The sequence below is a fragment of the Equus quagga genome, chromosome 1 (genome assembly GCF_021613505.1).
Source record: "Equus quagga isolate Etosha38 chromosome 1, UCLA_HA_Equagga_1.0, whole genome shotgun sequence".
In the NCBI taxonomy this organism is placed as follows: Eukaryota; Metazoa; Chordata; class Mammalia; order Perissodactyla; family Equidae; genus Equus; species Equus quagga.
Genome location: NC_060267.1, coordinates 30,194,620 through 30,215,161, shown reverse-complemented (window position 1 = coordinate 30,215,161; position 20,542 = coordinate 30,194,620). Strand labels below are relative to the sequence as shown.

Sequence of the window (20,542 nt, the reverse complement as noted above, 5' to 3'; positions counted from 1 at the left end):
TACTTAAAATTTCAGACAGGAGCTTCCACCTACTTAACCAAGAGCTCCTAAAGGGCAAATATTACACATAAAAATATGTTATATCTGACATATTTTCTTTCCAATAAATGCTTCTATAATTAAATTTGACTAATTTTCCTATGGATCTGAGTGGCCAAGCACCTTCTCGTACAATTCCTGGATATTTCCAATGAACTAAACAATGTCATTTCTCCATTCTTTACAGAAGAATAGAAGGACCCAGAGAAGACTGTCCACCTCATTATGATCTCAAAGCCAGTGATCAGTTAAGCCTGCTTTAAAACAGAGAGTGACTTTCTGCCCTCTGTGGCTCTAAAGACAAATCATCATATATCGTGGAGCATCAAGGGACATGTCCAGTTTTATTATATCCAGTAGGAGATACTGACTGACCATAAGATCATGAATCTAATAAACAGAATTACCGTTCAAAGAGACGAGCTACAATATGCAGTGCCCACTTCTTACATTTCCACCAGACTAGTTCTGGTCTGTCATCCTCATCAATTTGCAGAGTCTCCTAAGAGGACAAAAGCACTCCGATTAAATTTCTGCATTTAAAAGGGTTTTTGTGAGTAACAAAGACAGAATAAATCTTGACATAGATTAAGTAACATTAAATGTCAATTTAAGTTGCCATACAAATGCAAATCCTTACTATATAGATTGCTAGGTAGGAACTAAATAAGCAAAGCAAATTTCAACTAATCAATGCTGTTGTTCACATTTATCTCCTATCTTCGAAAGTTCCAAATAAGTAGAAAATAAAATACAAAACATCATGACCCTCGAGGAAATGCTCTAGGATGACAGAAAAGTTCTACATCTTGAGCTGGTTGATAGTGACACAAGAATACGTTTGTCAAAATTCACTCAACTGTTCACTAAGTTCTGTGCATTTATAAATATAAATTAAACCTCAACATAATTGCTTCCAAGATAAGGACAAAGGAAGGAACACTGCACACATTTGGAGACAAGCTTAAATTTTAAAATATTTGATACAATTTAATTTAGCTAATTTGGTTAGTTATTTGAGTTCATTGGCTAGAGGAAATACAGTATCACTGTTATTGCAGATAAAAATGAGACTCCATCTTTCACCTATCAAACTGACAAACAGAATTTAATGTAACAGACATTCTCAGTCACTGCATATCAAAGTATAAGCCAGTGCGCTGTTTCTGGAGAGCACTCTGCAAGAGCTGTCAAAGCCTGAAGCACAGCTAGGAGGTTATCCCAAGAAAATAATCATGTATGTGCATAAAAATTTAACGTCACCCTTATAGTTAAAACACTAAAAAAACGAAAACAACCTAAATGTTCAGCAAATGAAGCATTCAACACAAATGAGAGTATAAAAACCACTCATAATTATAAAGAATATTTATAATAGATTTTAAGTGGAAAATGAATTTTAAAACTGCACCTACTTATACCATTTTTATAAATTAAATATGGTTGTATATAGATGCAGAGAAAAAAAGACTAGAGGAATAAATACCAAGTTTTTAAGATGCTTTTTATCATTTTTAGTAAGATTAAATATGGTTATTATTTTATTAATTTTGCTTATCTGAACTTTCTGAAAATGAGTATGTATCATTAATTATTTTTATTACAGAAGTAATTTTTTTCCCCAAATAACAGGCTGGGACAATAAGTCAGTCCACCACAAATATCCCAAATCCAAGTTTTCCCCATTTGCCCAAAGAAGAGAAGGCCCTTCTTACAGGAGGAACAGTCCTGTCAATAATAGTTCGGAAGATCTCCATCCATGCTGTCATGGTTTGGTTATTCACCAGCTGAAGAGGCAATGCGTACTGAAAACAAAAGAAGAACAATATCAAACAATGATTCCTCCTGTCCAAAAAAATCAGCAATGTTATCTATTTTGGAAGGTTGAAATATATGAAAAGGCTAACATTTGACCATGAAAACAACTTCAGACGGCTCAACCTAAAATTTAACATAAAATAGATCTATAAGCACATACACGTAAATTAAAAATTTTAAATCTAGAAGTATACATGTCATGAATTATTTCTCTGGGCTACTTTTTTAAATGAAAAAAATATTTAACAGAGTAAGGTCTCATTTAACCAACATAAGATTCTAGATAAGTGATTTGTTACCATTTGTATGTTAAACTTTTTATTTTTCCAGCTTTATTGAGAGATAAGTGATCTGTAACACTGTGTAAGTTTAAGGTATGCAACGTGATGATTTGATACACATATATATCACAAAATGATTGCCACAGTAAGGTTGGGTAACACCTCCATTACCACATATAATCACCTTTTTTTGTGGTGAGAACTCATTTTAACCACTTCAATGAAAATCTCTACTTCATGAAACATTCATGAAAGGTTTTTGCTATTACTTTCCTCTACACTGTGGCATAATACCACAGTCCACTGTGTCACACAGTGTGCATCGCCCTGCTACCCTGTGAGCTACAGCACCTCTGCATCCGGGCACTCCAAAATCTGCTGCTTGCTAAGGACACAATGATGAGTAAGAGACATAGTCTCTGTCTTCACAAAGCTTACACTCTAGTTGGGGAAAAACACACATTTAAACAAGGAATGACAATGTGGTGTGATACACAGTACAGAGAAAAACAGTACAATATTGATAAAGGCGCCCAGGAGGAACACCTAATGCACCTGGTAGTGTCAGGGACAACTTCCTGGAAGAAGTGATATGCCAGCTGTGACCTGGAGAAAGAGCACAAATTGACCAGGGCATAAAGGGGAAGAAGAGTGCTCCAGGCAGAAACACACTATTTGAAAGGCTCAGAAGTGAGAGAGGGCATGACCTATTCAGGAAGCTGAAGGAATTTCCCTGTGGCTGGAATGTAAAGTGCAAAGCTAAGAACGATAAAACATGACATGGATAGCTGAGGGTTTTGTAGGCATGTGAGGAAGTTCACACTTTGTTCTAAGTGCACTGGGCCGTCCTTTGCGCTTGAGACAGGGAACAGAGAAGGAGCAGACTCACAGTTGGGGGACAGTGACAATGAGTTCACTTTTGGACAAATTAAGTTCTGAAGTATGTACGGAATAGTCAAGTGCCCTGGACACAATAAATATTTAATAAATGCTATGTAGACAAAATCAATTTAATTGTATCCTACCTCTTAAAACAAATTTTTCTGCCTCTTCCCAAATTGTCCACCAACTTCTTTTCACTCACATTATATCACTGTTAATTGTGCCTTTTAAAACCTTCTAAATTTTTGCCTCCAGGATTCCCAGCTGGAGAATATTACTATAGTGGCATGTAAGAGATTACCAAAATGGTTAAGAATGTTGCGATTTTTCATTGGGTTTTTAGGTTTTTGGCATGTACATGTTGAGAGAAAAAATTTCAGATTTTGCCCTCTTAGCTAACCAAATGGAGGTAGAGGCTTTGGGGAAATTATTTCATTAGCCTCTGTCTTTCTTCCGGATTCCTGGCTATGCTTCTCCCAATGGGAAAGGGAAGTCTAGCCTCTGAGTAAATGGGATATTACTTTCTCTAATGGCAAAACATCTCACTGAATAAAAAGTGTTTGCCTCAGAGTCCAGTGATTCTCCTGAGGAAGATTTCTGAACAGTGCTTTAACAAAACAAGAGCACCACACATCTTCCTTTCTCATTACTTACAAAAATAAAGAGGGTGAGGGAATACGTTTTCCTAGTATCCTGGTTTCTTCTCTCTTCTCAGATGTGCCTCCTTCCCCTCTTCCTTCTCCCCCAAAAAAAGCTGACCTGGAAAAAACCTGAGACCTGCCTCAGACTGTCTCTATTAAAAGTTTAAAAGATGAGGCTAAAAATACAAATCTTTTTGAAGGTAAATATTTTGAAACAGTACAAAAGTACTTAAAAGTCAGATATGAAGCCAAGAACAAAACCAAACTCTCTTGGCTCTTCAGCTCGATAAAACTACCCTCTTGCCATGACTAATTGAACCAGAAAGCATGTAATAGAGCTTTAGTTCATTCATCATCAAACAGTTTAGACCAACGACAATTATCCTTTCTCCACCCAGATCTAAATAATTTACCCAAGTCTTTCAAGGATTCAATTTTAACTATTTTTATATTTAAAGCACTCCCTCTCTAATTTCTCTAATTATTTTTTAGATTCCTATATTAATATTCTTTATAGCTTTCAGATAAGAAAAAGGAAGTATTTTAAAAGGAGGAAAATGAGGCACTAAATGTTGTTAGCTTTAAATTGGGTCAAAAACAAAGAAACTCCCATCAGTATGATTTCCCAATAAAAGAGGGACACTCTTCTTGTCCGTCCTCTTCTCCTATAATCTTAACTCATCTACAGGCAGACTGCCATGGACAGATCAACCCTGGTTCTTCCGTTCCCAGCACTTCAGACCCTGGAGCCAAAGGCGGATGGACATTGACACTCTGCTCTGCCTCTCAGATAACCTCAGACAAATAAGTTAATTTCTGTGAGCCTGTTCCCTCATAAGAATTATTTTTTAGGAAATATATGTAGGAACATGTAATAATTTTTAATAATAACTGACACTTATCAAGCACTTTCTATGTGTCAGGCAGAAATACAAGGCACCATATTTATCTTCTGCAAGAGAAACTTACCTGAACAAGTGCATAAAAGATTTTCAGAATCTGCTTCTGTAGTAATACAGAACAGTGTGAGGAATCAGGAAGGAGCTGCATGATTTGCTGCTGAATACGAGGCAGAAATATTTGCATTGCTGCTATCAGAGGTTCTCTTTCCTCTGCTTTCTTATATCTACATGAGCAAAGACAAAAAGAGAGAAAGATAATTTCTCCCCCACAAAAGAGGCATAAACAATGAATGAAAAAATATATTCTTTAAACTACATAAAGCTAACAAAACAAAAACCTTCCAAACACTGGCTTACATTTTGTTTGGATTGTTAGAATAAACTTGGAAGGAACTTTGAAAAAGCATGTCCCTGTTTTAGGCAGAATACCTATAATCTTTCTAGAAGAGCTAAACTAGTTTAAAAGAATCCAAGATGGTTTTGCAACTTTCCTACATGAATTTTTCTAGTACTTAAATTAATTTTCATCATACCACAATTCTTCCTATAAAATACAAGTTGATATGCCACTTTAAATAGACATTCCTACTATAGAACAAATAACATGGGGAAAAAAAGATTTCTTCTTGTACTATCCTAAATTGAGAAGTTACAATAGTTTACAAACTTAGGTGCTCTTAAATCAGTTTAACAGGTATAAATCTAAAATATTCTCTGAAAATTCTACAGAGTATGAACTAACTAAGGAAAACTACAAGACTTCGCATGCAGGAGCAGCAATCTTCTCAGGGACCAGAAAGCAATGCCCCCAAATGTGACACTAGTCCCCCTACCTCCCAAGCAACGTTTATGGAAAAGAAAGTAACTAGCAAAGAAACTAACATTTTCTATCTTGCATCCAAATAGGTAAATGTTTGCTTTACTTAATAACGTGCTCACTTGAAGACAAATGTTAAGGTACCCCTGTATCAGAGTTTCCAAGGAAAGCTATTAATAACTGGTCCTCTGAAACTAACATAAGTTTGAGAAGCACTGCCTATCATATCATTGCCTTAACGATTAGCAAAGGACATTAGCAAATTGAAGGTGCTTTGACTAACTATAGTAAATAAACATGTTTAACTGCGTTTAACCCAACATTTCCCAAACTAACCTGATTCTGAGCAACACCCATAGCAGATCCCTCTATGCAATTTAATCCTTTCTAAGTAACACAAGGCTGGTATCTTCACCCAACAGAAATCAACTTACTCATATGTCTTCACCAGTTGATACAGACATAATAAACTGCCAAGCCAGCTTCCACTGCTCTGTGACTGCAAGTAATAGTCTATCTTGTCGACTACTGCTGGCCAGTGACCAGGGAAATCGTATTTAATGATGGCACGGAGACACATTGTTAACTGGACTCTATAAGGTGGGGGGAAAAAAGTCCAAAATCTAAGTAGTTATAAATACCAGGTTTCAAAGACCTCTAATATTTCACAGAAAAGCACTCTAACTCGCATTTACCTACATTATATAGTCATTTATCTGCAGTAGGGGGAAAAAGAGCAGTCCTATAAAGAAAAAACTCCTCAAGCTCAACTTACTGAAAAGACACAGAATGGGTGATTTCCCAAAATGAATGAAACCTTTCAAATGGTCTTCTGCTAAATATAGCTTTGTAAAAAGAAAAAAAGAATTTAAAAATAAATTCATAAAAAATTTTCAAAAAGAGACAATGAATCCAGCTCAGCTCTGCAAAATTTCTCAGCTTGTTATATTTGGTATTTTGGTTTCATATCCTAAGGGGGAAACAAAACAAAAAAGGTATTGTATCATATGAACTGGAGGAACTTAGCCTAAAAATGGTCAAAGTAAGTAAACAGAGGCCTACATAGCGGTGGGAAAGGCTCTCTGTGAGCCAAAGTCTTGAACCATCCATTCTCAGTAAACAGCCAACACAGAATGTTGCACTTATCAAAACTTCCTGAGAAACAAGTTTTTGTACTTTGAGTATAAGAAACAAGTATGAGCTAGCAATTCCCGAAGAAGAAAGTTAAGAGCCTTTTTCAAAGAAATAAAAAGAAAAAAAAAGCAACAGGAAAGACATAAAACAGAAAAAAATAAATCCTTTTAATAAAGCCACAAAGTTAAGTGATAAAAGATACAATGTCATAACACTTAGGTCAGTAATCACTTCCTCAATGGGATCCCAACTGTAATTGGGAATGAAAAGAAAATGAGAGAAAAAATTTCTCTTCTATAAACTATCAATATGCCCCTATATGGTCATTTGCAGATGGTTACATGGTGAACCTGGCTAAATTAGGATTCCATAGTGCCAAAAAATACGTGTGTTCAACTGAACAGCCAATAACTTGAATTCACTGAAATGAAACAAACAAAATAATGCCTTTTCCTTATGTTACCAAATCTATTCAATAAATTTCCTTTACAGTACTTTTAAATAAACTTCGAAAATATTTCTTAAAGCGTGATTACAGTCAAGCCTTCAGGACATAAAAGCAGCAAAGCCACAAAGACTATCTCATAATAAAGATAAAGCCCTCCTCTGGGCAACAGCAGCTGCTCCTAAACAGCAAACAGGTCATATCTGTGTGCAATAAAACTGAAACTTTTCATTTTTTTAAATTTCATCTTCAGCTTGACCCTCTCAATCCTTTCTCATTCCAAGACAAGCAAAGAATGGCTATGAACAGCCATCCTTTCATACATTATTGTGTACAAGCATTGCAAGATTCAGAGAGATCTGAAAACATAAAGATTTTGACAAGAAATGGACACATAATGGTACCATGGAGAAGCCAGAGATAGGGCGGCATTTGGGCAACCAACGTGAATAATGGTGATTTTTCTTTAATCAGTACACGAATTTTCTCCTCTTAACTAACAAAATAACTGCACAAAGAGGAGCTCAATATTCGTTCTCCTTCCTCAACACTCCCCTCACACTTCCTTCCTTTTCTACTGCTTATGTCATAATGTACACTAGATGCTCAGGGATAAAGTTCTAGCTAAGCTCTTGACATTAAACAATTTCATTCCCCTACCTCAGTTTCATCTATTTCCCTCCTTCATTTTCAAAACAGAACCTAATTACTATGTCCGTGTTCATGTTCATGTTGAAAAGAATCTGGTTCTCCCATTTTAAGACTGCAAAACTTGTACAAGTTGACGGCTATGCTGTCCAATAGGAGCAGCCACTAGCTACATGTGCACACTTTAAATCAATCAACATTAAATCAAAAATTCAGTTCCTCACTTACACTAGCCACATTTCAAATACTCGACAGCCATCTATGCCACATGGCTACGTATTGGACAGTGTGGCTGTAGACTTCATCACTGCAGAGAGTCTTACTGGACAGTGCTGCTTCGCAGCACCTAATCTGAATTTGAAAATCAGGAGACAATTCTTCCAGTTTATACTTGCTCTATCCTATCTTCTCCAAAGGAAAAGATAATCAGTTCATAAAAATGAACAAAAACATAGGTAAAGTGTTAAGAAAAGTGGTAAGTTAAAACTCCCAGAAGTCAATTTCCCCGTATCAAGAAAAAGAAAAGCAAACAGTAAAAAGTCAAGAGATCAAAATGAAAGAACATAGGTTATTTACATAGCGGGGATTTATGCAATTTTAGTTAAGCATGATTTTTGCCTTAATTCTTTTTGCGGCAACTTACGGCAACTAAACCTTTTACAAAATATTCTGGGGCAAAGACAAATAAGTAAAACAATATTCTTTGAGTGCTCATCTTCATTACTTCACCTCTTTAAAAAAACAAACTTGAGGCTGATGATTCAATCCCCCCCCGCCATTTGTGTCTTTCGTGCTTCCTACCAGTCATACAGATCCAGCATGATGTACCTCACTAGATCTGGAGACCGAATGATTCCTTCCACAATGTTATCACGTATTTGCTGGCGATCATTTTCATGAATGTTGAATGGAAATATTGCTTCTCCTGGTGGAGGTTCTCGGTCCGGCCAGTACTGTGTCACCATGTTCTTCAAGTAAATGGCAGCTAAGTTAGACAAAAAAAAAATTGTAATGTAGCAGTATTGAAAAGATGGCTTTAATTCAGTTTTACAGAGTGTGAAAGGCTAAGCCCTTCAATGTTAATATGACACCCAGCAAAAATGGAGAATCTTACTGCTATAAATAGCCAAGTGAGGAAGGGAAAATGGATAAGAATTTAAAGCTTTCTCTTTAGCTAGTAAAGCAAGTCTAAGCAGAAAACCTTTCATTAAATCAAGCTCCAGAGATCACATGACAGAAAAATGATCTAAGAATCAAGGAATCCACTAGGCATCCTTAGACGAAATACAAAGTGGTCTAAATGAGATCCTACTAAATGTACTTTGAGGGGCCAGCCCCATAGCCGAGTGGTTAAGTTCGTACACTGCTTTGGCGGCCCAGGGTTTCACCGGTTCGGATCCTGGGCGCGGACATGGCATGCTGAGGCAGCATCCCACATGCCACAACTAGAAGGACCCACAACTGAAAATACACAACTATGTACTGGGGGGCTTTGGGGAGAAAAAGGAAAAATAAAAATCTTAAAAAAAAAATGCACTTTGAGATCATAAGAGTTGCACTGTTCACAGTATCTAATAGTGGATTGACAACAGGTGAAATTCTGCTGTCCTTCAGGTAAATTGCTTATTTCGTTTATTTTCTTTCACTGGCTACTACCCTACCCCACCATTTTGAAATATCTATGCTTTTCATATTATTTGGTAATTTTTATCCAACCCTTTTGAAATATTTACCACTTGTAAAGATAATAATGGAGAAAAGGACATTAGTCTTCAAATATTTTTGGAAAATCTCAGGAAACTTCTTATCTGTTTATTTCTATCAAAAGATATAATCAGTGGAGGCAGCCCAGTGGCATAGTGGTTAAGCTTGTGCACTCCACTTCAGCAGGCTGGGTTTCACAGGTTCAGATCCTGGGCACAGACCCATGCACTGCTCATCCAGCCATGCTGTAACAGCAACCCACACAGAAGACTGGCACAGATGTTAGCTCAGCAATAATATTCCTCAAGCAAAAAAGATGAAGATTGGCAACAGATGTTAGGCTCAGGGCCAGTCTTTGTCACCAAAAGAAAAAAAAAACATAATCAATTATTTTGCTCCTATACTTTTTAACCATATTCAACATTTAACAAAAGGCTTCTGAGAGAAACAGGCTGACATGCTGCTACAGGGTTTTGATAGGGAATATGCAGCTTTCTAACCAACCCAGCTGAACAGTGAATGTAAATAAATACTTATAATGTCATATTCTTATACAGACATAAGAAAAAAAAGATGTAATCTGCAAAGCATTATAACTTTCTTCCCTTAAATTTCTCCTCTCTCTTCTTCCCCTATCTAACTCCTCCCTTATCTCAATTTTACATAAAACTAAACTGGCTTGTAAAAGCATTACACCACAGAGAATAAACCAACATGTTCTCCAGTGGCTATAACACAACAGAAATGTAATAAAATTATGAACTTTTTTTTCATTAGTTTTGATTCAACAAAGTTCTGAAAAAGATAATTCCACCTAGGATTTCTGTTTGGATAAAAATGAAAATTATTTGAGAGAGAATGTGTGTATGTGTGTGTCTTAGTTTAGGTTTTTGTCTTACTTGTTTTTAATTTAGACCACACAGGCTCTGAACTAAGTACCATCTTTTATCCCAGTACGTTTATTATATTATATAACAGTGATTGCCAATAAAAATTTATAGATTGTTGGAAAAAATGAATAAATGAACTAAGAATATGGTCCAACCTGTCAGCAGCTCAGACTGATTCATGAGATTAATCTTTGCAAAAAGAAAAATCAACTATATTATACACAAAACCATTTTAATCCCTATAGAACTAATCTTGAAAATAAAAAGCAACCTTCAGACAGCAAAGATACAGATGTGATATACTCATAGACTTACTTATAATTCAGTCATTAAATGCTGTTAATTTTACAACTAAAAAATACTTTTATTATGGAGCACCATTCAAGATGGACCTATAAAAAAGGCACACTGACCAATTTGTATATGTTGAAATAAATCTGCAATTAGTTAAAATAAAATAGAACTTAATGTAATAATTTGAAAAGAGGATACTACTCTTACAGATAATTGTGGTTTACTAAGGATAACAAAGGAAAAATATCAAAGATAATTGAAATGCTATCAATAATCTAAAAACCTCCCTTTAATCATTTAATTCAAGTATCTAACCATTTGTCAGAGCTAAGAAACAAAACACAAATATCATCGTAATCCATTCATAAAGAAATTAAGTATTAAACTTTGTTTTTCTGCAAAATTCACTTGCCATTTCAAGTACCTGCAGCTGGAAATGAACTTTCTAAAACATATACACATTTCCCTCCTTCTCAAGCACAGTGAGTCATCACTCCAGCTCTAAGTCCTGGACCCAGAGCCACGACAACACATGGTTCCAGAACCTCAAAGGGGAAAGGGTGCCAACATAAACTCAGTGAAGCAGAATGCTGTGATTTTGAGATGATATTTCTAAGCTTTTCCATTTTTCATCACAATTTGGTAGCCCCTCTCTCCCTTATTGTTACTTTAATTTGTTAGGCTAGGAAACCAAATAAAGTGTGTATATTATATCTACAACAAGATTAAACAGATTCTGAGTAAGAGCCAAGGAGCTTCCTACAAATAAGACACAAGAGTTTTAAGAAAAGAGCTTCTTGAAATGCTTCCGGACTGATCAGAGGCATCTTTCTGTTTATTTCTAGCTTCTGTATTCTAGAACGCTGAGGTTAATATTAATAAGTAAATAACCCGTGAATAACTTAACTATCAAGTGAATTTTTATAGCCTCTCCCTATCCATCTTTTGGAAATACATACAAAAAAAGTCAGAAGAACAAAAAGCAGGCAACTTACAGAAAATAGAAATCATGTTATCTGTCAAATGATGGTCCCACATCAGTCACCAAGGATGACTTCTTAAGGTCTAATGTAATACCCCTCAGCTACCTCTTTTAAATCCAAACTACTCTTCTGCACACAGCAACTCCAAAGTGTACTAAAGAAAGTACATTTCTGAACATACGTTTACATACATTAGAGTGGCTCTTCTCTTCAGAGGTAAGGAGTGAAAAACTGGAAATAAAATGACTTGAGAGATTCCTGCTGATAACTATCCTAAATTTAAGATGGGCTCCCTTCTCTGCACATTACATGATAATATTAATAATGCTACTATGCCTATCAATACCTCAAAAGGAAAACAGTAGAGCAAACATCCAAATTTATTTTTTTTTGCTTGCCAATGTCAAAATATTACATTGTTTTCCTATTTCTTCACAGTAATGTAATAAACGACATTCACTAACGAGCTTGCTTGAAAGTAGCAAGAATTCTTTAGAATTGCCCACAAGCAAAAAGATCAAAAACTGAATATTTTGCAGGACTACGTCTTTCCACTTAATATTAGCATAATTTTTTCACAGCTTTATACAGGGCTGAGTTTTTTTCTTTTAAGCAAAGATCACATCATTCTTTTTTAAATGTCATGCTAAAATGATAAATTATCTGTCTGAGTGTCACCACAAGGTTCTTGGAGCATCCTTGCATTTTAGTAATAGATTAAATAGGACAGATAATTTTTAACTGGCATTTAAATTTTGGATAGTTATAACATAGAATTTTACACAGTGTATTTCAGACTCTGATAAAATAGATGTTCTAAGATAGAAAATTGTGAAAATTGTCCTCATAAATTAGAAATTATCAACTACCAACATAAATTCTGTCTTGTGGCTAACAGATTTGAAATCTACATAGATTATAAAGAAAAGCTTGCCTTTAAATGCCATTTACATTTTATACCAAAACTTAATTATCTAAGATATTAAGATTCAAAGTTGTATGGAGTTGGTGAAGATATGGGAAACCCAGCATTCTAAAGCAGTATTGATAAAAAAAAAAAAAAGAAAGCAAAAGCAACTTGGTGATAAGATTCAAAATTCTAAATGTTAACATCATTAATATCTATTAACCTAGCATTTCCATTTCTTATAATTTATTCTATGAAAATATTCCCGCAAGTATCTAGAGATATATGTCCAAGGATGCTCCTTTTAGAGTTGCCTCTATCTACAACAACAACAAAAAGAAACAATAAAGGAAATGTCTATTAATATCAAATTGTTTACATAAACTTTGGTGGCCCTGTACAAAGAAATAGTGAACAATTGTTACAAAGAACAACATATATATAAATACACGGACATGGAACGATCCCCCAAGGGCACGTGGTTAAACAGTGAAAAAAAAGGAAGTTACAAAACAGCATGTATATTACAGATTGTTGTTACTTTTTAAAACCAGCATATCTACAGAAAAAAAGAATTGGAGAACTATGCAGCAAACTAGACGGCAGCTACCTTTGGGGGCAGGATTAAGAGCAATCTAATGTATAAATCTGTGTTTTTGTAATGTTTATATGTCATATAAAGAAGACATTTTAATTTAATAAATTGCTTTAAGATCTTTAAAAATACTACATCTACAAAGCTTCCTAGGAACTTCACAATGGCCCTATAAATCCTTAGGTTATTGAAAAAGGTTCCCTTTAGCAAAACGTGCTTTTAGAACAGCCCTATTATATAAAACAAAGATTAAACAACTGAGAGTTATAGTTTCAAAAATTTACATATAAGTTTTATACACCTTACTAAAGTAAAAGATAATTCCAACAGGAATGTTTTTCCATAGGTTTGTCTTATCTTAACCACAAAAAGATCTTTTAGGAAATCATACATATTGTCATAAATATATGAAAGCTAATGATTCCTTACTTTTTTCTGTTACATTCAGGTAAAATTACTTTTATCAGCATAAACATTATAATCCCATTTCTATAAAATTGTTCATCTATCCTTCTACCTGAAAACATGCAAAGACTAATGTTCACATAATGTTAACAATGGGCATTTCTGAGCAATGAATGTCGGGTAATTTTTTTTACTTTCCTCTTTGTATTATTCTGTATTGCCCATATTATTTATGAGTATATATCACTTACATAATTTTAAAAAGTCTTTTTTTATATGCATTTTTTAATTAGCTATTGTCACTTTACCCCTTTTATCTTGAAATTATTCTCTTTTTAGAACTCATGATGCTCTAAGGCTTTCTCCATTTTTTACCTTCTGGGCTCTAATGACGGCTCATAAAAAAAAGCAATAAAAAGAACAATATACAACATCATGGAACTACCAGAAGGTCCCAGAGACTGAAAACTAAGTTTCATGTTTAAAACAAAATTCCTGCTCCCCATCACGTGGTTAGGACTATCCGTGCAGTATATTACCTCCGTGATCTGATGCATGAATGGAGCTGGAATTCACACATATACATTCATGGTCTTAATCTATGGGCCCAAAGGGTAGGCCAGCAGGAATCAAAAAATTAGGGAGATCGAGCCATTAAAATTGGGAGCTAAGGGGAAAGTTACAGAGGCAAGGACTTGGTAGGTGGAAGCGAGAGGAGGAAAGAAAAAGCTAAGGGAGATTTAAGAGCTCAGGGCCTACCTCTGAGTTTCCAGGGAAAAAGAAAGTGAGTTTTTAAGCCATTAGAAATACTTCATGAGCGCTTCCTATTTTTATCAAGAAATCACAAATATTTAGAATTAAAATAAAACTCTAGTTCTCCTGTCATCTATAAATAAATTTATAAAGGATAAAAAACCAACTCACCTGCCTGGCGTACTGGGAATTCCACATGGTCAGAGACTATAATCCGAAGTAAACTGGGGGCAAAATTGATAATCTTGTAGGACTGAAATTACAAAGAAATATTTTATAAAATAGGGCAATATAAATGAATAACGATTAGCACCTGTTACTGAATACATTACTGTCCCAACAAAAGAAAACTTTTAAAGTGAGGGAAACTCTCCAAGGCAAAATGAAGAATACTAAAATACTTCAAGTCAAAAAAATTTACTTACAATAAATTGATGACTAAAAAATATGAACCTCTTTAAGTTTTTCTTACATGTATTATCACAGTGTTCTCCAGAAAGGGGTAGCAATTTATACTCCCAATGGTAGCACACGAGTGTGTCCATCTATCCAATACAGGGATGAGCATTATCATTTCTTTGAAACTTTAAAATCTTAATCATATTTTAAATTACATTTCTGCTAGGTTGAATTTTTTTCCTGTTTGTTGGCTATTTGTTTTCTTCCACTGATTCCTTATTCCCTTTATCCTTTTATAAATGGAGTATTTGTTTTATTCTTAATAAATTCTAAGAGCTATTTACGAATTTAAAATCTCAAAGTTTTATTTGACCTATACATGGCAAGTGTTTCTTCCCAGCTTATTTGTGCTTCAATTTTGTTTATGGTATTTTTGACAAACAGGAAGACATGGGCTACAGAAAACAGGAGATCTGATACAGGAAAATGAAGCAGATCGTGTTAAATAGCTGTGCCTGAGCTACGGAGAGGAACCACTGTGCCTCACCAAACAGCACTGAGAGCTGTCATCACCAGCTGCCCTCTGCTGCTGCAGCATCTTTTAAACTTACCAGTGCCCCAGTGAGCCTGTGCTGATGAAGTGCCTGCTGCCTGGTCATTTCTCCCCACAGACTGTTCTGCTGTGACCTACTCCCAAGTTTGGCCCTGGAGACTTCAGAAGTAAAAAAAAAAAAAAAAATACAGAGCAGCCCATTCCGTCTGACCATATTCCCTCCAGATGTCTAGTACCTGGACCATATTACAGCCCTGCCACATTCCCAGAGCTTACACTTGGCCTTGCCCGCTGACATTCCCAGAAAAGACTCATAAATTCTCAGTGAGGCTGAAGCCAGACAATGACGCAGAGAGCCTGTTCAGCTTACCTCCTCCCAGGAGGAGGATCTATGGTGACATCCCTTTCAACACACCACTAGGTTTATGCATGCCAATCCATTTTTTAATTTATCACCTTTCCTATTCATTTACTTATAAGAGCATTTATTAAGATAAACGTTTGACTAAAAGATTTGGAGAAAACTGGCATCTTTAAAATATTGATACTTCCCATTCAAAAAGGATGCTTTCCAGATCTCTCTATATCCTTAAGTAGAATTTTGAATTATCTTATAATTGTTCTTCCTTTCATCCAGTATACAGTTCAGAATCTTAAATCTGTTGTATATGAAGTAAATTCTGTTTTATCCATGATGGAAACCACGAGAACTTTAAAGCAGTTTTTAAGAAAACAGATTTAGCAGCAGTTTACAGAGTCAAAATTAACACAGATTTACCCCAATCTTCTACAACTTCTACATTTATATTTTTATAAAATAACTCATGTTTATAACTTTTGAGATCCTGGAAGATCTTGTAGTTAATCAAAGATTAAAACATCTATATAGTTTCGTTCTAATCTATATAGTTTAGTTACTTATTTTAAAAATCTTAGCACACATAAGTACAAAATAACCTTTATACTTCAATTAATACTACTTATTTGAAAGTAGTTACTGTAGCGACTACTTTTATTTCAACACTGTTGCCACTGTACACATTTTGGAACAACTCCTTTTCCAATTGTTGCCATTTCAAAGACCTTCTGCCACTTTCTGTCTTCTCTTTTCAGCTTTGATTCAATCTATGTGAATTTGGCCAGCGAAAACCTTCAGTGGTAAATTCAGATATATTCTTATACTACTTTCCTCACAAATATTTATCCAATTTCATTTTCCACCTTGGGCTTCAAGTTTCTAAGAAAAAAAAATAAGACATTTCTCAATGATTTCTTGAGGATATTTACTTTGTATCTTTGAAGTTTTCTGAAAATAAAGAGTTTCCTTGCTTAGCCAAATTCTGCATTTTACGAGAACTCATTGAAAGCAAAGACCTGATGTTTTCCCATTCTCCGCCTCACTGCTCTCACTACGCTAACTTTTCTGGTCCTCCAACAGGCCAAGTTGTGGGCCTTTCCTGAACTTGCTCTTCCCTCCATTCCTCTCCCAGTTCCTCACCTGGTTCACTCCTTCACAACACCTAGCTCTCTGCTCAGTGTCATTCTCCAGTGAATGACCGCCTTATTTATACATCCCAACGCACTCTCTCTAGGGCTTTACTCTCTATAGCACTTATGACCTGAAATTATATTATTTACTTGTCTGTATCCCCACTAGAATGCAAGCTCTATGAGAGCAGACTCTTATACTAGCGCCTCTTAGTTAACTCAATAAATATATGTTATTCATATAAGCAAACTCTCTTAAAGGACCACAAAAATGATGCCTACAGATGCACGGAAAAGCAGGGATTCCAAAGCTTGGCAGTGAAGGCACATATCTTTATTTCCTTATGGAGGCCACGTAGAGAATGACTTACTAAAAGAAGACACCTTTCTGGATGAACTACTGGAGCAGGATATCTACCCATTCCTACTTCCCTATGCTGCTGCTAAAGGGACTTCTGGGTTTAGAGACAGAGAAATGTGTATAGGATGCATTGTTAATATCCTGAGATAAAACTGAAAATGCATTTTCCCATAGAAACAATATCACAAACACAGTCAAGGAACCAGTCACTGGTAACAGAAATACGCTGGCTACAGGGAAAAAAAAAAAAAAAAAAAAGCTCCAAATGAGATTTTACCCTTTGGAACACAGGCTGTTATGTTTTGAAGCTGCCTTGGCTTCTAAATGGCAATTAACAAATCAATCAGTACACTGTAGAAGCTGCTCCCATTTCCCATGCAGAGCATATTTGCTGAGGGGGGACCCAGACTAAAATAAACAAGCTGGACCCTAATAACTTATGGTAGATTAACCACCTGTTTATCCAACAAAGCAGGATGTTACAGTGGTGGTAACGGATAAGCATGCAGAACCCCACATTACAGTCATGTTTTACTATAAGGTTATGTGACATTATACATTATACAGTCTTCTATTTACAGACAATTAAAAAAATACTTAATGAGAGCATATTACGATCCAAAGCATTATATAAAATATAAATGTTAAATGAGTGGCATAGCAATAAGCTACTTTGCGAAGTTGCAGAGGAAACTGTGGTCCCTGATGAGTTGGTGGATACAGGGCAGGGCAGAGTGAGATGGAACGGATTTGGACTGAAATACCATGAAGAAAAAAGTAGAACTGGGTCTTCCATGTCTCTTCTAGTTCTGCAGGATTTCCCACCTATCTTTTCCACTTCTATAAAGTCGACTACACTTACACACCACGAATCAGAAACAAAGCAGAGGTAGGCTAACAGACAAGGAAATCATAACATGCTATCAAAGGTATGATCCCTACCAACACTGTGAAAGTCATAGTGATAACAGCTGGCCTCGTGGTGAGGAGCCAGGGGTCACAAACAGGCCACCTCTCCTGTTCATACTAGCAGATTGCAAATTCAGCTCTTGCTTTGTTCCTGCCAGCCAATCCCTGAATACCATTCTTCTAGCTAATCAACAAATAGTACATCTATTCTGCAAAGCCTGAGACAGGTACCGACTTTAACTTTCCCCTATTCTGAGTGACAGTCCGCTTTCTGAGACACCAATACATTCCCTTTGGGCTTCCGTGCAGCTTTTCTCTCTTGGGAATCCTGGATTCACACTTACTCCAAACTCCACCCAGATTTCCCGTTACAATAATCCCTTTCAAAGAGTCACAATGCATATCTGGACTTTAAAGTAAACTCCAAACAGGGAAAACCTTAGCGAACTACTTCTGGAACATTTACTTAGGACCGTTGTTCTCACACTTTAGGAAGCACAAGATCACCTAGCTAGCTAATTAAAACACCACTGGGTCCCACTCCCAGAGTTTCCGATTCTTCAAGTCTAGAGTGACTTCAAGTCTATGGGGATAATTTGCACTTCCAACAAGTTCCTAGGTGACGTTGGTGTTGCTCATCCTGGGCAACACTTTGAGAATCACTAATTTAGGTATACTCCTTTACATTTTAAGGATTACCGCAACCTCAAACAGCTGTCACTCTATCCTGGGGGTAGACTTTAATTTGTACTTTTTAGTGAAAGGTCTATAATTCATTCCTACAGGTGAAGAGGAAAAAAGTAAGCTAGTTTGGGATCATTAAAATTTCGAAATGTCCTGGAAAGGCTGGAACTAGGTCAAGGCTAGTTAGCAGGAATAGAGCATGGAGGATAAAAGAAAGGCTTACACATTTTAGCGTTTATGAGAAATCCCTCCAAACAAATATTGCTGGACGTGTCTTTTGTAAAGCAGCACCACCATGAAAATTGCCTATTCTTCCCAGAGCACTCTACCGACAGCATTTCCCAGCGCTCCAACAAAACTCTGCCAATCAGTGTCAAAACAGTCCTGCCAGCCCCACAGAAGCAGGCGATGGGCAGGGTTTCCCACAGCAACACCTAAAAAGGGTTGGGTCTGAAGAAAAGCTGAACTCAGATTTGAATTTTAAGTGAATTTTCCCACCCGCGTCCCCAAGTCAGCGTCCTTAAGGAAAAAGAAGTCACACCCTGAAAACGCTAGCAAAGCTTGCTAAAGCTTCTTTCTGCGGACCAGGCGGGCTGAACAAACTGCACTGGGGAAGGAAAGCGACACGACAAGGTGCAGAGGTGGCCAACAGGTGCGCGAGCTGTTCCGAAAAGATCCGGGGAGCGCTGCTCAACAGGAGCCGGGCTGGGGGGGCGGGACAGGCCGGGAAGCGCCCGGGTCCGGAGCCCCCGCGGGGTGGAGACCCGGGCGCCAAGGAGGGAGAGCCCGGCGAGCCGGTGGGGGGCGCCGCTCCGGCGGCAGGGGGGCGCCGCAGGCCCGCTCCTCACCTGGTTGAGCTCGTTCTCAGCGGCGATCCGCAGCTTGGGGTCGATGGTGCCCTTCAGCGCCTGGATGATCCGGTTGAGGTCCATCTCCCTGGGATGGGGGCTCCGCGGCCCCCGGACCAGTAGGCCAGACTGCAGCTTTAGTTTTCTTTTGACCCTCTCAGCCTCCTCCTCCGCGATCCCTAGACTACCTCACGCCCCACCCCCCGCCACCGTCGCCACCTGCAGCCACTTGCTGCGCCACTCTGACTCCGAGCCCCCTGTCCTCCCTTTCTACCCCCCACAACTCGCTCTCCATTCACCCTTTTACGACAGCCGGTGGGAGGCGGGAGAAGCGAGAAGAGGAAGCGGCGCTTCCTTTACGGCGGCCTCTTCCCGCGGGCGTGATGCTATGGCCGCTCCTACAGGCGGCCGCCATGCTGCCGTACGGAAAGCGATCTCGGCTTCTTTCCCTGAGAGAAACTGAGCGCTCTTGTTCCGGCAGGCGGCCGCCATGCTGCCGTACGGAAAACAGCCCGCCGCTTCTTCCCAAGGGGGAAACGAGCTGGCTAGTGGTCTCTTTACAGCTGCTTCCAAATTAAGCATGTCTGGATGGAGTGGCACTTTTTGTTAGTCCGATAACTGTTTGGACATCACAACTGAGCCTGTTCCAGGGCACACTTGTTGGGAACTTGAGATTATCTAGCCCACAGGAGGACAGGGTCCCCTGGGTCCATGGGAGCCATCACTCATTCATTCACTGAACATTTGTCAAACATCCATTTTTGAACCAGAATACTGAGCTATTTGGGTACCACATTATAACAAGATGAATTCGATGCAGGTTACTATAAAGGAACTTACAACCTGATAGAAGAGACAAATTTAAACAGATAAAACATATTTACGGAGTAACTGTGGAAATACGGAGATCAGAGAAACTAGCTATATGCTTGAGAGTCTCTGAAAACTTTCTGGACCTTCTCAGAAAAGTAATGAAAGGCAAGAAGGGTTATACTGTGTTCCACTCACTGTGGCCATATCTGGCCCCACAATTTTAAAAGCATAAAAATATGAAGGAGCTAGTTTTTCCTGAGGTTAACCCAGAAAAGAGTTCTCATTATATTTAGTAGAGATGATGACTGTAAGCAAAACACACCTGACAGGATGTGATCTTTCCAGGACA

The 20,542-nt window shown here is 37.3% G+C and overlaps 1 protein-coding gene across 3 annotated transcripts in view; it reads right to left on the bottom strand.

Moving 5' to 3' along the window:
• The window catches only part of IPO8 (importin 8), a 58,599-nt gene extending 38,949 nt beyond the window's left edge, over positions 1-19,650 (bottom strand). For all 3 annotated transcript variants that reach the window (XR_006889564.1, XM_046668489.1, XM_046668503.1), the window contains exons 1-7: positions 19,381-19,650; positions 14,310-14,391; positions 8,436-8,592; positions 5,815-5,973; positions 4,631-4,787; positions 1,755-1,844; positions 447-541 (exon numbers count right to left, since the gene is read on the bottom strand). Coding sequence is in view for 2 of the 3 variants with exons in the window: in XM_046668489.1 (XP_046524445.1) it covers positions 447-541; positions 1,755-1,844; positions 4,631-4,787; positions 5,815-5,973; positions 8,436-8,592; positions 14,310-14,391; positions 19,381-19,464 (824 nt within the window). In the remaining variant the exon portion in view is untranslated. The remainder of the gene's footprint in view (positions 1-446; positions 542-1,754; positions 1,845-4,630; positions 4,788-5,814; positions 5,974-8,435; positions 8,593-14,309; positions 14,392-19,380) is intronic.
• Between the last annotated feature and the right edge of the window lie 892 nt (positions 19,651-20,542).